This window comes from Musa acuminata, chromosome BXJ1-10 (assembly GCF_036884655.1).
Source record: "Musa acuminata AAA Group cultivar baxijiao chromosome BXJ1-10, Cavendish_Baxijiao_AAA, whole genome shotgun sequence".
Taxonomy (NCBI): Eukaryota; Viridiplantae; Streptophyta; class Magnoliopsida; order Zingiberales; family Musaceae; genus Musa; species Musa acuminata.
This window is the reverse complement of record NC_088336.1, coordinates 26,838,781-26,856,418: the sequence shown is the minus strand read 5'-3', so window position 1 is coordinate 26,856,418 and position 17,638 is coordinate 26,838,781. Positions and strand designations below refer to the sequence as shown.

General features: G+C 41.3%; 2 protein-coding genes across 7 annotated transcripts; one reads left to right on the top strand and one right to left on the bottom strand.

The window, feature by feature from the left end:
* Positions 1-53: 53 nt before the first annotated feature.
* LOC135595836 (exportin-T-like) lies at positions 54-10,500 on the top strand. 5 transcript variants are annotated; one of them, XM_065087255.1, is made up of 15 exons: positions 54-1,957; positions 2,050-2,145; positions 2,232-2,321; positions 2,463-2,567; positions 3,139-3,198; positions 3,397-3,459; positions 3,537-3,632; positions 6,150-6,314; positions 6,981-7,154; positions 7,416-7,481; positions 7,593-7,691; positions 8,478-8,624; positions 8,954-9,133; positions 9,228-9,278; positions 10,307-10,500. In XM_065087255.1, the coding sequence occupies exons 1-13, from the start codon at positions 278-280 to the stop codon at positions 9,041-9,043; spliced, it is 2,931 nt and encodes a 976-aa protein (XP_064943327.1). In that variant the 5' UTR covers positions 54-277; the 3' UTR covers positions 9,044-9,133; positions 9,228-9,278; positions 10,307-10,500. The 5 variants fall into 5 exon arrangements, with proteins under 5 accessions (XP_064943327.1, XP_064943324.1, XP_064943326.1 ...); XM_065087252.1 differs by having other exon boundaries at positions 8,951-9,133; XM_065087254.1 differs by lacking the exon at positions 10,307-10,500 and adding an exon at positions 9,406-9,544 and having other exon boundaries at positions 8,951-9,133.
* A 74-nt stretch (positions 10,501-10,574) lies between these two features.
* LOC103968514 (subtilisin-like protease SBT1.8) lies at positions 10,575-13,613 on the bottom strand. 2 transcript variants are annotated; one of them, XM_009381762.3, is made up of 3 exons: positions 11,770-13,613; positions 11,004-11,674; positions 10,575-10,907 (listed from the first exon to the last, which is right to left on the bottom strand). In XM_009381762.3, exons 1-2 carry the CDS (start codon positions 13,406-13,408, stop codon positions 11,010-11,012), a joined length of 2,304 nt encoding a protein of 767 aa, XP_009380037.2. In that variant the 5' UTR covers positions 13,409-13,613; the 3' UTR covers positions 10,575-10,907; positions 11,004-11,009. The 2 variants fall into 2 exon arrangements, with proteins under 2 accessions (XP_009380037.2, XP_009380035.2); XM_009381760.3 differs by having other exon boundaries at positions 10,575-11,674; positions 11,770-13,612.
* Between the last annotated feature and the right edge of the window lie 4,025 nt (positions 13,614-17,638).

The window sequence follows — 17,638 nt, the reverse complement described above, 5'->3', positions numbered from 1 at the left end:
ATATATATATATATATATATATTGATATATTGATTGATAAAACCCTTGTCCTCTCTCTTCTCCGCCACTACCACCCCCTCTCTCTTTCTCTCTCTCTCTCTCTCTCTCTCTGGTAACTGTTTCTGCCGCAAAACCCAGCAACGAAGTGTATCCCTCTCTCTCCGCCCTCTATTTATAGAGGAGAAGAAGAAGAAACAAACTACTGCTGCAGATCTCTCTATCAAGAACTAACACATCGAACTGCCGATCGGACGTCGGGAGAGGAGGAGGGGCCGCCATGGACGACCTCGAGAAGGCGATCCTCCTCGTATACGAGCCCGGCGCCGCTGACCCGACCTTCCGCGCCCAGGCCATGGCCTTCTGCGACCATGCCAAGGCCGACCTCTCCGCCCTCCTTCGCCTCTGTCTCGACCGCCTCCACCGGTCCTCCCTCGTACCCGTCCACTTTTGGTGCCTCCAGGCCCTCCACGACGCTGTTCGCCTCCGATACTCTTCCATCCCCCCCGCCGACCTCCCCATCCTCCGCTCCGCTCTCCTCTCCCTCGCCTCCGACCGCCCCCTCCCCGCCGCCTCCCCTCCCTTCCTCAGGAACAAGCTCGCCCAGACCCTCGCCGCCCTCATCCGCCTCGAGTACCCTTCCCTGTGGCCCGACCCCTTCCTTCGCATCCTCCCCTGCCTCCCCTCAGCGGACCCATCTTCAATCGACATGTTCGCCCGCCTCCTAATCGCCCTAGACGATGACCTCCTCAGCCTCGACTACCCGCGGTCGTTTGCGGAGGCCGCCGACGCCACGCGGGTTAAGGACGCCATGCGCCAGCAGTGCGTCCCCCAGATCGCCCGCCATTGGTTCGATGTCGTGTCCCTCTACCATTCCTTGGACACTTTCCTCGTCGCCGCAGCCCTTGACACCATGCGGCGGTATGTCACTTGGATTGACATCGCTCTTGTTGCCAATGATGCATTCGTCCCCCTCCTCTTTGAACTCATTCTCGCACCTGACTCGATCGAGCAACTGAGAGCTGCCGCCGTTGGCTGTGTTCTTGCCATCCTCCAGAAGAGGATGGATCCACGCCAGAAGGTCGCACTTCTCCGTAGTCTACCAGTAAGCCTGGTGTTTGCTGACCCGAATTTGGTCATAAAGGTTCCATATTTGGTTACTGGGTATGCTGCTGAGGTTTTAGAATGTTGCAAGAAGTTAGGTTTGACAGATATAGATAGTTCATCTCCGGTGGAACTTCTCGAAGAGGCCTTGCCTTCAGTGTTCTATGTGATGCAAGAAAGCGAGGAAGTTGAATTGGGTAATGTGGTTGAGTTCCTATCGGTTTATGTCACCACCATGAGAACACCCTCGCAGAAACAAGCAGTGTATCTTGGTCATATCTTAGAATTTATTAGAGTGCAGATATGCTATGATCCTGCCTACAGGAATAATCTTGATATCCCAGATAAGATTGGTAGGGAGGAGGAGGACCAGATGGGTGAACGCCGGAAGGACCTTCTTGTGCTCTTCTGTAGCATTTGCCGGCTTGCGCCTGATGTCACACAGCATTTCATCCAAAATTTATTAATTAGGGCCCTGTCCTCTTCGGAAGCTAGCGTGGAGGAGGTAGAAGCCACGTTTACTTTGTTCCACCGGTTAGGCGAGACAGTAAATGAAGAAGCAATGAGAACTGGTAGTGGGTTGTTGCGTGAGCTGGTCCAAATACTCCTTTCGTCACAATTTCCTTGCCTTTCTCATCGAATGGTGGCACTCATTTACCTGGAGACTGTCATGAGGTTTATGAAGTTTGTCCAGGATAATCCTCAGTACATACCTTATGTGCTGGCTGCATTCTTGGATCAGAGAGGTATACACCATCCAAATCTCAATGTGAGCAGACGGGCTGGTTATCTTTTCATGAGAGCTGTCAAGTTAATGAAATCTAAGTTCGTGCCATATTTGGATATGATTCTGAGAGTATGCATCCTTTACCATTTGTTTATGGAATATGCTTATAATTTTTTTCCTTTCCCAAAGTGGTATATCGTATTTGTTATATCTGGATACAGGGACTGCAGGATACCATCACTCAATTCACAACTTCAGATTGGTGCTCTAAAAATTTTGAGTGCTCAGGTTCTGAAGATGGCAGTCAGATATTTGAGGTATTACTTTGTGATGCAAAATATTTTTGCTCCAACTTCATTGAGTGTATACTGATTATCATTCCTCAATTTGATGGGGGCCCTAGGCAATTGGATTATTGATTGGCATGGAAGATGTATCCCCAGAAAAGCAATCTGACTATGTGGCAGCATTTCTCAGACCTCTTTGTCAAAAGGTAAAGATGGAATTTGAGAGTCTCTCCTTTTTTTCCCATCAATTGCCTTCTCTTCCTCGATTACTGATTCTCATAACTGCTTCAGCATTTATATGGTGAATAATTAGTAAGTTGACTTGTTACTTGTGCTTGTCTAATCAGCTCAATGAGGTGCTTTTGGATTCCAAGGCACAGGGGCTAGAAGAATCTTCAGGAAAAGTTTTAACCCTTCAGCAAATTATCATGGCTTTGAATGCTTTAAGCAAGGTGTCTCTTTTTCTATGCTGATATGTTCTCTCTCTGATAAATCAAGAGCCCGTTTGACATAATCCCTACTTTTTGTTGTTTCTAAGAAAAGTAATAAAAATGTCATTTCTGTTCTGTTTTTAGTTATTAATTATCAGAACTTATAGTTGATTGAATTAAAAAAAAGGACACATTGCATCTGATGATCTGGAGGAGAATTGTTATCCAATTATAGTTATGACAGGATCTATTGGGTAATAAGATGGTTTCTTGGTTTATAAAAAAATAGATAATACTGCTCTTAAAAGTTTTAAAAACAATGGAAGTACCATTAAGAAAAGAAATAAAATAATTCAAGCAGCATTTCTGTAAAACAATAAACTTCTGCCAAATGGGTCTGGAAACTGCCATCTTTTAAAGTATTATTAGTCATTTATGTATATTTGGTGAATGTTCACTATCCAATTCCCTTGGCTTATAATTGTACAATGTTCTCGTCTTCTATCTTTTCAATCTTTTGTTCGTCTTGAGAACATCAATTTGTTGTGGAAGTGACTCCCTATCTTTATGTTTGTGTATTGTTTATGGACAGGGATTCAATGCACGACTTGCCACAAGTATCTGTCCGGCCATTGGAATTATGTTTAAGCAGGTCGGTTGAGCTATCTTTCATGGTGATTTATATATGAGATATTCTTTGATTTTGCATGGCTTCCTTCAAGTGCATTTATATAATATAGGACAGTTTCCTTTAGATGGCAAGCTTTTATGTGATTGAAGGTAGATGAATAGTTTATATTTTTGTGTTTTATGTACACATGTAAGAGTTCTCTTGTTTTTTGTGTTGCAGGCATTAAGTGGGGTCTTGGAAATCCTAACTGCATTTCCAAACATTAAGACTTTGCGAAATAAGGTGACAAATCTTATACATTCTTCTTCCACGATACCTTTTGTATCTGAAATGTACAGTAACATTATTCGTGGATGCAGATTACATCATTCATTCATCGCATGGTTGATATTTTAGGAGGATCTATCTTTCCATGTCTTCCAGTTGTTTTAAAGCAATTGCTCATGGAAAGTGAGGTACCTTCTTCTCACAAGCTTTTGCTTTTTTTGCCTGTATCTTGTGCCTTTGGTGATGCATCCAGGGTAACTCAATTTGATCAACTATTCCTTTTCATTTATTATTCTGAGGTTACTCCATATATTATTTGTATGATTAGGAGACTGGTGTCACATTACATGTACTCATATCGGTTTATATATTGCATTTGTACTCATTTTTAGTTAAGTCTACTGAAGCCACTAAATAATTTATTGAGTGGTTTATGCTAGAAATTTTGTGATGTCTATGTTTCAGCTGTCTTTTCTCCATTTTTGACTTTTAGATTAACTCTGAATGAAGAACTTGTTATATAGTCTATCTAAGTTCTATTTTAACCTTTGTCTTTCATCTGAAAATTTCAGAAATGAAAATTGTTGAGCTTCCTTCTTGGTTGCAATAGCTTAACTATAACAGGATGTCCTTGAGGAGACATCTCAGTATTTAACACACTGTGCGGTCATGAGGCCAAGGGTTCAAATTTTGCTTAAGCATGTAGTATGTGTGTTATGTAATATTTAAATGAAAGAAGTAAACTTAAACAAAAGGAAGCTCAACAAACCTTGTTGTATGTTTGTGCTTGCACCGACTTAAGAAGCTGGACATCAATGTTAAACAGGAAAATGGCTAAGGTGTCATGACCCAGCCTGATATGATAACTTACCCATTAATTTGTTGTGTTTGAATTACTAGCTTAAAATGCATAAATCAAGTTAATGGTAATACATCTATTAGACTCAATCCAAATCTTTCTGAAATGGGACTACCAACATAGCCTAGATCAAATCATAATATGGTGGATATGAGGTCTAGGTGGCTCACGAGGAGTACTATGAGGCTCTGTCCATAGGGAGGCCTTTCCTATTCGAGTCCCTCGTCTTGGCCAATACTAGATCGACTCTTATATGAATTATTATTATCCGACCTAATAGGATGAGTGACCCATTAACTTGTTAAGCCTGAACCACTAGTCTAAAATGCTTAAGTTAGTGATAGTTTATCCATCAACTCCTTATAGGTAAATCTAAATATTTGTCTGCTTTCGATATGAGACTAAATCCTGATTGTGTTACATATATGTTCCCCATGGCACACTTCTTGTTGGCTTTCAACTAATCAAATCTATTACCATTGACCAGGCATCAATAGGAAACTGAAGAGACACGTGTAAATCCATTTGATGAACTTCTCATGAAAATAATTTTTGCACAACATACACAAATAATAGGAATGGTATCAAAATCCTTTTCCATATCAAAATTTGATAATGTCCACCTAAGAGTTCCATAGAATATGTCTCACCTGGCTTTTCCATATTAAAAATTGATAAAAACTACACATTTTTACTCAGAATTTCATAAACTCTGTGTTGCCTCTTAAGCAAGAAAAAAATAATCATACATTTGTGTGCTTGTCACAAGTTCCCTGTGCGCAGGACTTGATAAATCATTTGTATATCTTTAATCTGCTGACCATGACTTTTGACAAGAGGCTTACAAGTAACACTAAAGGGAGATACACATATAGTAAGTCATCTTTAATAGGTTCAGTTTTCATAATGAAAGTGAGGAAGGTCTTTCCCCATGGAGTTGGGAAGATATTTTGGGTTTAAGATCTTCGGAAAGTGGCAAGGATATCATGGCCTAACTAGTTTTAATGTTTTTGAAAAATTCAATAGTAAATCTATCAAGCTCTGGAGCCTTCCTATTGAGATTTTTTACCTAGAGCAAAGGGTTGAATCAAGTCATCATTGCAGTGTGCAGAAGAATCAGCTTTGGTCAGTGGACCAATCAAATGTTTATCTGGAACTCACAATTGATCCTGTTGTAGGATACTCACTAATGTTGTTCTTTTTCATTTTTAGAAGGATGGAAAACTGAAAGATTAGTGTTTTTGTGACCATCTTGATTCCATTTTACCTATATTTGTTCCTAATTCATTTTACACAATGTTGTTTAGAGACCATCAGTTTGATCTTTACCCATATTTTTGTCCTGCTTAACTTGGTGTCTCTTAGTCTCATTCTGATCTCTGAATATTCTCGACCATGTTTTTCTCTAGTGTGCATAAATATTATCTTTAAGTTAGCAATATACTTTTAGATAATTTGTGAATAATCACATAAAAGAAAATTTTGAATTGATGTTCATTGGTGAATGGTCCTGTAATTGATTAACAAAGCCCATTAGTACATATGACTGTTTTACCAGTTTCATTGATATAAATGTCATCATGCACAGGAAACATGTAAGACTGTTCATAAATTTGTGGTTTTAATGAAATAATTTGAAGTAACACGGTTTCCTCTAATAACTAACTTGTGAAACATATTTATGCCACTTTTAAGGATAGGTATGCCTTTTAAGATGCCATTTATGAATTTTTTTCTTCCTCCACCATGAAGGTGCTATTTTTTTATTCAGAAGCATACAATTATAAGCTAATTGTTCTTTCAGCGAATTTCCTTTTGTTTTGACGCTTTAGCTCATGATTTGCAGCCAAAGGACATGGTGGATTTTCTTGTTTTAGTCAATCAATTAATAAGCAAATTCAGTACTTCTGTAGAGAGCATACTAGAAGAGATATTTCCTGCTGTTGCTAGTAGACTGATTGTGATACTTTCAAAGGATGCCTTTCCTTCAGGCCCTGGATGCAACACGGAGGTATGGAAGCTCAAACCCTCTACAAAGGTCTTTCTGCATGCCCTTAATTTCTCTGGTACAAATGCTGTGAGATTTTACAATTATGAAAATGATCTGAAAATTTTCCTTCTGATAGTTATGGCCGACTTGGATCCTAATCATACTTTCTTTGTGATGTGCACTTAATGAAAGAATGACTTTGGTGAATACTTGAGCCAGAACTCAAATATTTTTGGCAAATGTCTTTGATACAGGTTAAGACTTGTGGGAAAAGCAGATTGAATTGTTGACTGAGCTTTTATTTTTTGAATTAAAGGAACAAAAGGAGGATGCTTTTTAAGGATGTTAGCAAAATAACAGTAGCATTATTATGATAGTAATGACTCATGCAAAGAAAACAAAGCTTTGGTCAATGAGATAACTTATTAGCTGGATATTTTGTGAGCTCTGCTTAGGTGGTATTCATAGGTGTACATCTCTAGTGTGCTCTCTTAAAAAACTTCTTTCCTACTTCCGTGAACTATTCTTCTACTAAAACATGAAGAATTTAATTATTGTGTATGGTTATTGAAATCCCATGATTAGTAATTTCTTGGGACTCAACTTTAAATGCTGCCATGAAACTTAATAATTATTACAAGATCCATTGGTTATGTACCTGATTCCATGTCTACTTGGCTTCTGTAGGAAGTGCGTGAACTTCAAGAACTGCAACGGATATTATATACTTTTCTTCATTTGATGGCCAACCACAATCTTTCATCAGTTTTCCTTGCCCCTAATTGTAGAGGATACTTGGATGCACTAATGCAGTTGCTTTTACTAGCTGCTTGCGGTCACAAAGATGTACTTCTTAGGAAGGTACGGAAAATATTTTGCGGTGCATAGTTATTGTTTCTTGCAAGCTTCTATGTTGGTAATGTAATAGAGTTATGTTAAATTCAGAACTAGGAAACTTGCAAATTTTCTTGGTTATGTAAGAAGATGCTCAAGTTAAGTTTTAAACCTCACTCTGGATGGAGTTTAGGTGCCTTGTGGTGCCCTTTTACCTAGCTCTTAGAACGAAATAGCAAAGTAAATTAACTAATAACTAAGACACCTACTTCATGTTTATTTTGGCAGTTGTGTGTCCAAATCTTCATGAAGCTCATCAAAGACTGGTGCACCAATTGTAATGTTGATGATAAGGTACTCTCTTTGCTATTAATCATTTTTATCATGACTAACCAAATACGTGTTCTTCATTTTTTTCAAAGTTTGTGATTCCAGATAATGGTTTTTGCTAAAAAAAATTTCCAGGTTCCTGGATTCCGCAGCTTTATAATTGAGAAGTTTGCAACTGATTGCTGCTTGTACAGCGTGCTTGATAAGTCATTTGAATTCCACGATGCAAATACCGTATAGTCATCAATACGTTTTCTTTTACTCTTTATGCTCAGCTAATGCATGAAATATTCATTTATGACTTTTTAGTATTTCATAGTTGCAATGCAAGATGGATCTGCATTTTTCCTAAAAAAAATTCCCCATCAGGCTCGCAATTAGACACGCACTGGCCTCCAGTATATAATACTTGTGTGCTAGCATACAACTTTGGCTTGTTACAATACTTATGCTCTTTACAAATCCCTACTGACCATTGTCCCATAGGTGATATAGTAACATGAAATTCTTCATGCAGATTTATAAATACACTAGAAGGTAGTGGTCTTAAGAACATAAGGTTCTTTTTGCAAATGAGAGAATAATCTAAGTTGTCTATATACACTTTTATTTGAGAGAAATTTGCACTGATCCAATAAGGAGGTCTATCCGTGATGTTACTTATCCATTTGTTTTCTAATAACCAAGTGCCTTACCGGACATTGGTCAGCATGGGTTGTGTTTCATGATGCTGGGCTAGTTGGGCACCGTGTTGGTTAGCACAAGCCAAAATTTGGGGTGTGGTGTACGTCGGCACTATTGACATTACTTTCATTGCATGTTCTAGTACCTGTCTAGCATGTTATGATCTGTGCTGATCGGCGTGCCAAGCCTTGCCTGTATAACTCTCCCTTTGACCTTTTCTCTTCTAAATGTATTTTAGGCATGAAGAAAGTGTTTCAATGGCTCTCTCCCATCTCAGTTTTCTTTTCTCTTGATGTTTACTATACAAACTATTTAACAACATACCTCCATCAACAGTTGCTTCTTTTTGGAGAAATTGTGCTGGCCCAAAAGGTTATGTACGAGAAGTTGGGTAGTGACTTCATTATCCATTTTGTGTCTAAAGGGCTCCAAGCAGCTCATTGCCCACATGAACTTACAGAACAATACTATCAAAAGTTGCAGGTACAAGAACTATGCTAATGCCTTATTCTTCTGCAGTATCTTTAATTGTTTGTTGAGGTCTTTGATCTGACAAACTACCAGCTAAGATTAACAAGATATTGCAGAATTTTGAGCAAAATTGAATTATCCAGATCTGTAATGTATGGAAATCGTCAATTTATCTAGAATTGTGTCAGAAATTTTGTATTGTCCTGTCGTTTTCCTACACGTAGTTCATCTAACAGGTTTTTCATCTGCTCTAGGACATTAGGTCTAACTAGATGGAACATCAGATGCTGCTACACCTTCCTTATATTGACTTTCTTGATATCTCAAATCTTTTCCAGCAGGCCAATGATATCAAAGCTCTGAAATCATTTTATCAATTACTTGTTGAGAATTTGAGACAGCAGCAAAATGGAAGTCTTGTTTTCAGATAGCACTGCAATATTTCATGGCATCTTGAAATGGAGTCAACGTGTTAGATTGGTTAATAATTTTTTTCTATAGGATCTGCTGGTCAAATGCAGGTAGTCAGAAAATTTCTTCTTAATACAGTGTCATTTTAATTCTTTTCTTTCTTTTTTGGTTTCTTTCCTATGTTATTGTTACTAATTCTTTCAGGAAAGTTTTGTTGATGTACATTACCATCGGGATGTTTCGAAGATTGAGAAGGTATTCTTTGGCATCATTATTTTTACTTCTAACCATGATTTATGATTATTTTGTTTTTTCCATTAAAATTTCTACTAAATGTGATTGCATCAGTTTGACAAATACTTTATTGATGCCTCCTATTTAGATTTGATGCCTGCATAACATTGGCCACTGTCATTTTCCTTTGAAACACAGACTGGTTATGTTCTGGGAGATGTATATTAATCATGTATCAGAAGAATGATAGTTCTTTGAGTTTGTATGAGAAAAGCAGTTCCCTTTGAGAGTCTGTCCTGTTCTGCTGCCTCTCTCTGTCTCTCTTTCTCTCTCTCTCTCTCTCTCTCTCTCTCTCTCTCTCTTTCTGAGATAAACGTCAGTTTGATCTTGACGCAGTTGCCTTGACCTGATATTGGGATGCTAATCTGCCAATACCTAAATTTTTTGATAGAGAAACATATGACACAATTCTGAGATTGCAGATATAAAATAACAAGTTGAAGAGATGACTAAAACTTTACGATGCTCAAGCGAGAATTTGTGCTCAATGTAATACTTATTGATGCTTGGTAAATTTGTTGTATCCAAGGTTCGCTGATGCTTTGTTTGCAAGGTTGAAAATTTCCATTTTCAATTTTTTAAAATAAAACTAGAGACCGTGAGTAGGAACTATTGCAAGATTGTTAGAATCTTATTTTCATGTGAACACAAACAAAAAGTTGCTTTGATGACTGATTTGATCATTTTGTATGTCATACCATTGTTGAATAAGGCTTTCCTAAGAGGCGTAGAATTCCGACTTGCTTATATTTTTCAAGATATATGCTGATGTATCTATAAGACTAATCTGATAAAGACTTCATAAGACATCCCATGCCACTGCTGACATTTTCTGCTGTACCTAACAACTCATGGAATGATGTTTGTTCTTGAGCCTCTTACGATAAATATATTTATTTAATAATGAGCATTAGATCATCCCCTTTAAACATTTTGTCAGATTGCTAAATTGGATTGCACCATTTGCCTTTGGTTCTTTGTGTGTGCAGGTGTATGTTGCGGGTATGCTTTCTTCAAGAAGGAAAAAGAGTCCTATTCTATTTGTTTAATTTTGAGATAAACAATAATGTATGCTGTAAATTATTTTTCATTAATATCTACCCTTTCTTTCGAGTCAATTTGTTCACACATTATTTTCTGGTCTCGTATCCATAAATATTTGCATCCGGATGTGTTGAGGATATCCTTAAAAGAGACTCTTTATCCACTTCCTGTAACTGTTCTGGTCACATCATAATGTATATGATCAGATGTACCTCAAAAGACAACACAGCAAGCAGCTCGACATGTTTGCACTATGCTCGACCAACAGTTACATCCAACACTAGCGAACGAGAGGCTCAGATAAGAATGATTGTAAGATAATTTTATGCCTACCGAACACCCAACTCAAACCACCAATCCTTCTTGCAAAGATGGCATGTTGAAACTCTCCAGACTCTTGATTCTTGTTAAAACCACAAACACAAGTAAAGAAAACCCCTAAGAGCCTTAAGTCAGGTTCTCTGTATCTGCCAGAACAGCTTGACGTCTCCCAGCAGAGGAAGCCGATGAATGGTAAAAGCCCAGATTCTATTCTACATCACCGCCCTGAATCGAATTTTCTGCAGAGATTAGGTTGAATTGGAGCAGGAAAGATTCCATTGAACGATTCAGGCCACAAAAGGAAGGAGAACAATTTCTAACCATCGTTCACATCTTCCATGTATAGGCTACGGGACTTCGCACTTTGTGCTGCTTGTCGCTCCAAGTGATCCAACCAAATGCCGTGCCGGCAGACCTCCCTCTTTCCTTCGACGCAAACGTAACACTGTACTTGAGCTTCTGATTGACGTGTTTGAACATAAGCTTCGCCGGCTTCACCGTCACAGCAACACCACCAGGCCCGCTTACCTTCGCTTCATAGGTTGACGACGCCGAGCCAACATTCGTCAGCTCTCTTCGGTACTTCACCACTCTCCATTTCTTCCCGAACACAACCGAGAAGGATGGGTAGTTCAGGTTGCCAGGATCTGAAAACCTCCGCGAGCAGGTGGTCACGTTAGGCCTCTTCGTGATGGCCTGGATGTGTGGGATGGTGTAGTTCAGGGAGCAGAGGAAAGCGATGTAATCGTCTGCCGTGATGTCGTAGACGAGGCCCGGGGAGAGGGCTCTCTGTGGATCCACATGGCCCGCACCGTAAGCGAACGGGGTGGCGTATGACCCACCGGCAGCATCGCGAAGGGGAGAATTGGTGTTGTCGACGACGTATGAAGTCGTCATGAGGGCCGACTTGATGGCAGCAGGACTCCAGTTAGGGTGCGCACCCTTCAGCAATGCAGCAACTCCACTGATGTGTGGGCATGACATCGATGTTCCTACATGAATAAGATCGACAACCACGAGAGAAAGTTATGATCAGCATACACTCATTCTAAAGCTAGCAGATATGACTCACGGAGCAAACACATACCCGACATGATGTTGAATTGGGTCCTCCGGCCATCCTTGAGCAGCCCGGTCGGCCCGATCGATCCCGACCACCCTGCCAATATGTTCACCCCCGGCCCGATGAAATCCGGCTTCAGTATCTGCGGCGACACCGGATTTGGCCCCCTTGAGCTGAATGCCGCCACCACCGGCGACGGCCGCACCCCCAGCACCGTCCCCCCGAAGCTCAACGCTCCCCTCGGTCTCGGGTTGGTGGTGACGTACTGCCGAATCAGATCCCCTTCCTTCTTCCCCACTGCTACTGCCGGCAGCAGATGGCTGTCCGCCACCAGCTCCTCCCCGTTGGCTGCCGTGTTCGCCAGTATCATCCCCGCTCCTCCAGCGGCCTTCACCACCGCCCCCTTTTCCACGCGGGCGCTCACCCCGCGGTCGCAAAGCACCAGCTTTCCCCGCACGCGCGCGGGGTCCAGCGTGCCCGCGAGGCACAGCTTGCTCGCGTTGCTGCTCCCGCCGCCGTACACCGCAGGGACCAGCTTCTTCCCCATCCCCTTCCCACTGTACAGCGAGACTCCTGTGTACCGCGCGCCGTTGCCGAGGCGGGCGGTCGCCGGGAAATCGCGATCTAGGGTGCCGGCGCCCACGGTGGCGATCCACGGGGCGCCGTTCGCGAGGGTGGCGGGGCCGGGGCCGCTGTTGCCGGCGGAGCAGGAGACGAAGATGCCGCGCTCTGCTGCGGCGAAGGCGCCGATGGCGATCGTGTCGCGGAAGTACGGGGTGGAACCGCCGCCGAGGGAGAGGGAGAGGATGTCGGCGCCGTCGGAGATGGCAGTATCGATCCCGGCGAGGATGTCAGAACCAAAGCACCCGGAGGCCCAGCAGACCTTGTACGCGGCGACGCGAGCGGCAATCGCCATGCCCCGGGCGGTGCCGGTTGCGTACCCGAGGAGGCTGGCGTTGGCCACGGCGGAGCCAGCGGCCGTCGACGCCGTGTGCGTCCCATGCCCGTCCCGGTCCCGCGGCGAGTCGTACTCGTTGGGCTTCCCCCGCACGGTGCCGTCTCCGGCAACCGCAGCAGCAGCTCGGAAGCCCCGGGAGAAGCTCCTGGCCCCAACGAGCTTGCGGTTGCAGAGCGAGGGGGAGAAGTCGACGCCGGCCTCGCAAGCGCCGCGCCACCGGGAGGGGACCTCGGGGAGGCCGGCGGCGGCAGAGAAGCTCGGAACCTCCGGCCATACGCCGGTATCGAGGACGGCGATGAAGACGTCGCGGGAGGCAGCCTCGACGGCCTGTATGGGGCGGGGAACGGTCGCCGAGGAGGAGGCGTCGGGTGCGAGACCAAGAAACTGCGGGGAGCGGGTGGTGTGCAGGGTGAGTACAGGGTCGGGGTGGAGTTGGACTACGGCGGGGGAGCGGCGGAGGAGGTCGAGGTGGTGCGGCAGCAGGGAGGCCGCGAAGCCGTGGAGGGCGTCGGAGTAGGTATAGAGTAGGTGGCGGCCGGGGTCGATGTCCAGAGACTGAAGGTGCGCAGCGTACCAGTCGGCGTGGGTCGGGTGGACTGCCGGCCGGTGGGCCGGGTTCATGTACACGATGTAGGTCTGGTTGCCGCAAACCAAACCTCCGGCACAAGCCAAGAACAGCATCACTAACGCCGTAACACTTGCCATACTCCTCGTCACCGAAGGTGGAAGCAAGACGCTCAGTTGTTCTCTATGAAGTCTCCATGAGGTGGAAGGAAGGCTGCCGTGTTTCAAATAATATAGGCGGAAAAAGGTGAGTGAGTGAGAGAGAGAGAGAGAGAGAGAGAGAGGCAATATTGGTGCTGATGTCGTGGTGGCGATCTGCGCTGCTCACAGTCACAGAGGAGTGCCGCAGGGCAAGCAGAGGAAGAGCTTTTGAATGGATTCAAACGGATAAACAAAAGGAGGGGACAGCTTCACAAACACACACACTCGGACTGACCCATGTCGGGTAATGAGCTTTTTCTTTCTTTTGTTTTGTCTCCTTATTAATCCCTTCGCACCTAACAATATATAATCTGCAGACGTCCTCCTCCGTTCCGTCAACTTCTTCTTGGATTTTGTTTTGTTGGATACGCATTTCTAGATCGTATTAAAGATTTAGCCTTCGTGGAGGGAAGATTTTGAACCCAAGGGTGTCAGCTCTTCCTCTCCTTTTCCGTGTACGGATTTGTATGGATAGATCCATCCACGCGGTGGAACTTTCCAATTAGAAAGAATTTTGGGAAATGTTTCTCTCTTTTTTTTCCCTTTTTTTTAAAGAAATATTCGTTTTTTCTCTTCTTCCATTTGTCTAAAATTAAGATAGTCGGAGATTACACCCAAAAATCGACTCAATCCTCCATGTATAAGATTATACCGCTAATTATATTTATAATATTTTTAATACCTTCGTCGAAACACTATAAATCTATTCAAAAATATTATAATTGAGATGAATTACCTCAACACTCAATAGAAATAATCTCACACACAAAAATAGTAAATAATAATTTAATAGGGTGTTTTTTTATATCAATGTTTTTGAATAGACGTATAGTGTTTTCAAAGCACTGAGTTTATTCAAAAATATTATAACTAGAAATTTTACCCGATTAAATTATTCTATCGATGGGTCTATCAAAAATGACAAAAGTTGTTTACGCCTCTAATTACAGGATATTATGAGAAATATGACAAAAAGAAACATCAAATGGAAAATATGGAAACGGATACCTCTTAAGGAAAAAAAAAATCTAAAAAGATAATTTTTTTCGAGAATTCGTTTACTTTAACTGTATTTAAAAGTCTCATTTTATTCTTTTTTCACTCATAGAGTATTTCTATTCTCATATTTTTTATTCACAAAAAGTTTCCTTCATTTTTTTCAGAAAATAAAATAAATTAAGTAATTACAAGCAAAAAAAGCATATCATTTTACAGTCATTTAATTTTGGTCTCGTGGCCTATTTGTTAGATCCCAAAACACACATTCCATTCCATGGCCCCATTGCAATAAATTTGCATGCCGTCCTCAATGCCAGTGTTATTGTAGACCTCATGCATTTTGAGAGTCTCACCTTCTTACTCGACAAACATGCAATACGTGAAAGCTATTCATGATGTGATTTAAGCTTCAATCGTTCCAAGGTGGCGTCATTCTGCCACAAATCTGGTGTGTCGTGAGATTGGACATCATCCATTTTGAGCGTCTCACCTTCTTCCATTTTCAAGCTTTTCCTAACACGATTAGTGTAATTTATGGACTTAATAACAATAATGAAATGACATATTATGATTTGAGAATTTTGGAATACATTATAATATCTTTACTGAGCCACTAATGAAATGACATTACTGATTTTTATTTTAGAAAGAGACATCAGATGTTTCTCTTTCTATGACACTCAGTAACGATAGATGCGTGATCTAAAAGAATACACTGACAAGGTTTTAAGTTGAATGAAAGGAAATGATGTTTGGATGCTTAACTCGTGACACAGAACCGATCAGTTTGCTGTTGTTCTTTGATGCTATGAGTCGTGCTTCCTCTGCGACTGAGAACTGAGACGGGAATGTCCACAAGAACATGATGTGCCATAACGGGGTTGGCACACAGTGTAGTCCCTCTCATCAGCATTACCGGCGAATGACACAATAATAGATTAGCAGTAACGGAGAACAGGTGTTGCTTTGAGACCGGGGTGAGGTCCGGATGAGAATGGTGACCGAAAAAGCAACTCACCATAATAGCCATACTTTGGGGCCTCTGTCGATGTGGTTTGCTGGTAGGCAGGCAAATCAGTCGTGAAACGTGGGAGCCCCTTTGCGAACACAGGTGCATGACTACATCATGGTGACCACCAAAGGTACATCATTAACATATTGCACCACGACCACCACCACCACCACCACCTTCCTTCTGTTTTAAGGCTATTATTGAGACCTGCCCAATGGGCACTTCGACTTGTGGAGGAGGACCTTCCACTGTTTTTAGGAATTTGACCTGATTTACATCGAATTGGTTTACAACATCAAATGCCTTTTAGATTATTAATTCAATCCCATTAAGTTGATTGACGAGTTAATTATCATAATATTATATGTTATGATATGATCCGATGGAATTATCAAACTCCTATAACTATCCGATAAAGACAATCATATGAGATTAGCGTGACGATAGCTTTTATGTCATGACTATCCTTTAGCCACGTTAATGAATATCCTTACATACCTTGAGCATTTATATTATGTTGGATTTAGTGTCTATCAGGAAAATAATATTATTGACGTCTTAATCAGTTCGACATGATTCAAACCCAGATATATAGGACTATCCAAAGTATCTTTCAGGTGCGAATGTTGAGTTCTTATTATACTACCTACATAAAGATCGAGGTCGAAAGAGTTTTTCGACCTAATTCCTTCTATGCTTAATTTAATAATCCAATGTATAAGAGTGTAAACGTGAATAATTTAGAGATAAATTTTTATATATAATTGTAAAAGTACGAAGAAAACTTATTATTATCTTTATCGTCATAAATGACGATAAGAAAGTTTATGATTATTTTTTTCGTTATAAATAATGAGAGAAAAATTAATAATTATCTTTCTCATCATAAAGAATTATCTTTCACATGACAATGTATTCCCTATGACATAATTTGATAAAATAATTGGCTCATTAATTTGTTAAGTTTTAATCAATAATCTAAAATACATTAATTTAAACTAATAGGATATTCATTAGGCTCTCATAATCCAATTTATTTTTTTTTCTATTTTTGATGTAAATTAAATTATAGGTGTTATAATAAATGATGTTTTAAATTTGGAAAACTTGAAAAGGCCTAAATGAGAAATAGTGGTCAAAAATATATTATTGATAGAATTGTTACATATGGAATTATAATATACATATAGAAATGGCATGGACATGGAAGTGAAGTGCTTGCATTGATCTCTCAAAGGCAGTGCAGCGAAAAAGTATGGGAGGGCTGTCGAGTCGTCGATGGGATCGAGAGGTTTCCCCATCTTTTGGAGAAGGGGAGGGGAGGGGAGGGGACGGAGGTATGATTCGGAATAATGGCATAGTGCTCGAGTGCAAGCAAGCTCAGTGGTGGCGATGGTGGAGGCAGGTCGACGTCGCCGCCGCACAACTGTCATACACGGGTAAGTAATTTAGAAGGCTCGCATGGGATGTGGAAAGCTTCTTTTTGCATAAAGCTGCAGTGGCACCGCACTCGATCGATCCATGTGTGCATCTCATCTTCCCACCTTTACACGCCGTCGTCCTATCGAACTCACAAGTGGCTGTCTCCGGACGCTCCCTCCATTCCCCTCTCTCGGTTTTGTTTAGTGCTCTCTCTTTTTTAGCGACTTTAATTTGCATTATGGGAATCATGATGAGATTTATTCGACACTCACCTACCCCTCTCCCTGTCGATTGAGACTTGTGGTGGATTTTGATTGTGCTACATTCGAATTTATTATAAATATAATAGATTAGATTCCGAAAGAAATAATGTTATGTGCTCAATGTTGGTATTATTCCACGGATAGTTACGTTGAATCATCGATCATTACTCGATCGTGAGAAGTTTCATCAGGCCATCTAGTATTACAAGTACCATCTATGTTTTTATTGGACGTGACATAATCCTAATTGATACATCATGATGACGAGATGTCCAGAGTAGCATCAAGCTATGTAGGCATGAGGTTTGGTCGATGTTGTCATATGTGATGTTGTCATTTGTGTAATACCCCTGATTAGTCCCACATCGAAAGTGACCAAGATTAAAATTAACTTATAAGTATCTGATGAGTGTATTATTATTAATTTAAGTTTAAGTATTTTGATCAGTGGATTAGACTAAATGAAGTTGATAG

Bases quoted from the DNA above. Each gene is read 5' to 3' on its own strand.
- LOC135595836 (XM_065087252.1), top strand. From the start codon at position 278: ATGGACGACCTCGAGAAGGCGATCCTCCTCGTATACGAGCCCGGCGCC. The intron at 3,199-3,396 runs GTCGGTTGAGCT...TTTGTGTTGCAG, and splicing joins TTGGAATTATGTTTAAGCAG to GCATTAAGTGGGGTCTTGGA. The intron at 3,633-6,149 runs GTACCTTCTTCT...CATGATTTGCAG, and splicing joins AATTGCTCATGGAAAGTGAG to CCAAAGGACATGGTGGATTT.
- LOC103968514 (XM_009381762.3), bottom strand. From the start codon at position 13,408: ATGGCAAGTGTTACGGCGTTAGTGATGCTGTTCTTGGCTTGTGCCGGA. The intron at 11,675-11,769 runs GTATGTGTTTGC...TTATTCATGTAG, and splicing joins CCAATTCAACATCATGTCGG to GAACATCGATGTCATGCCCA.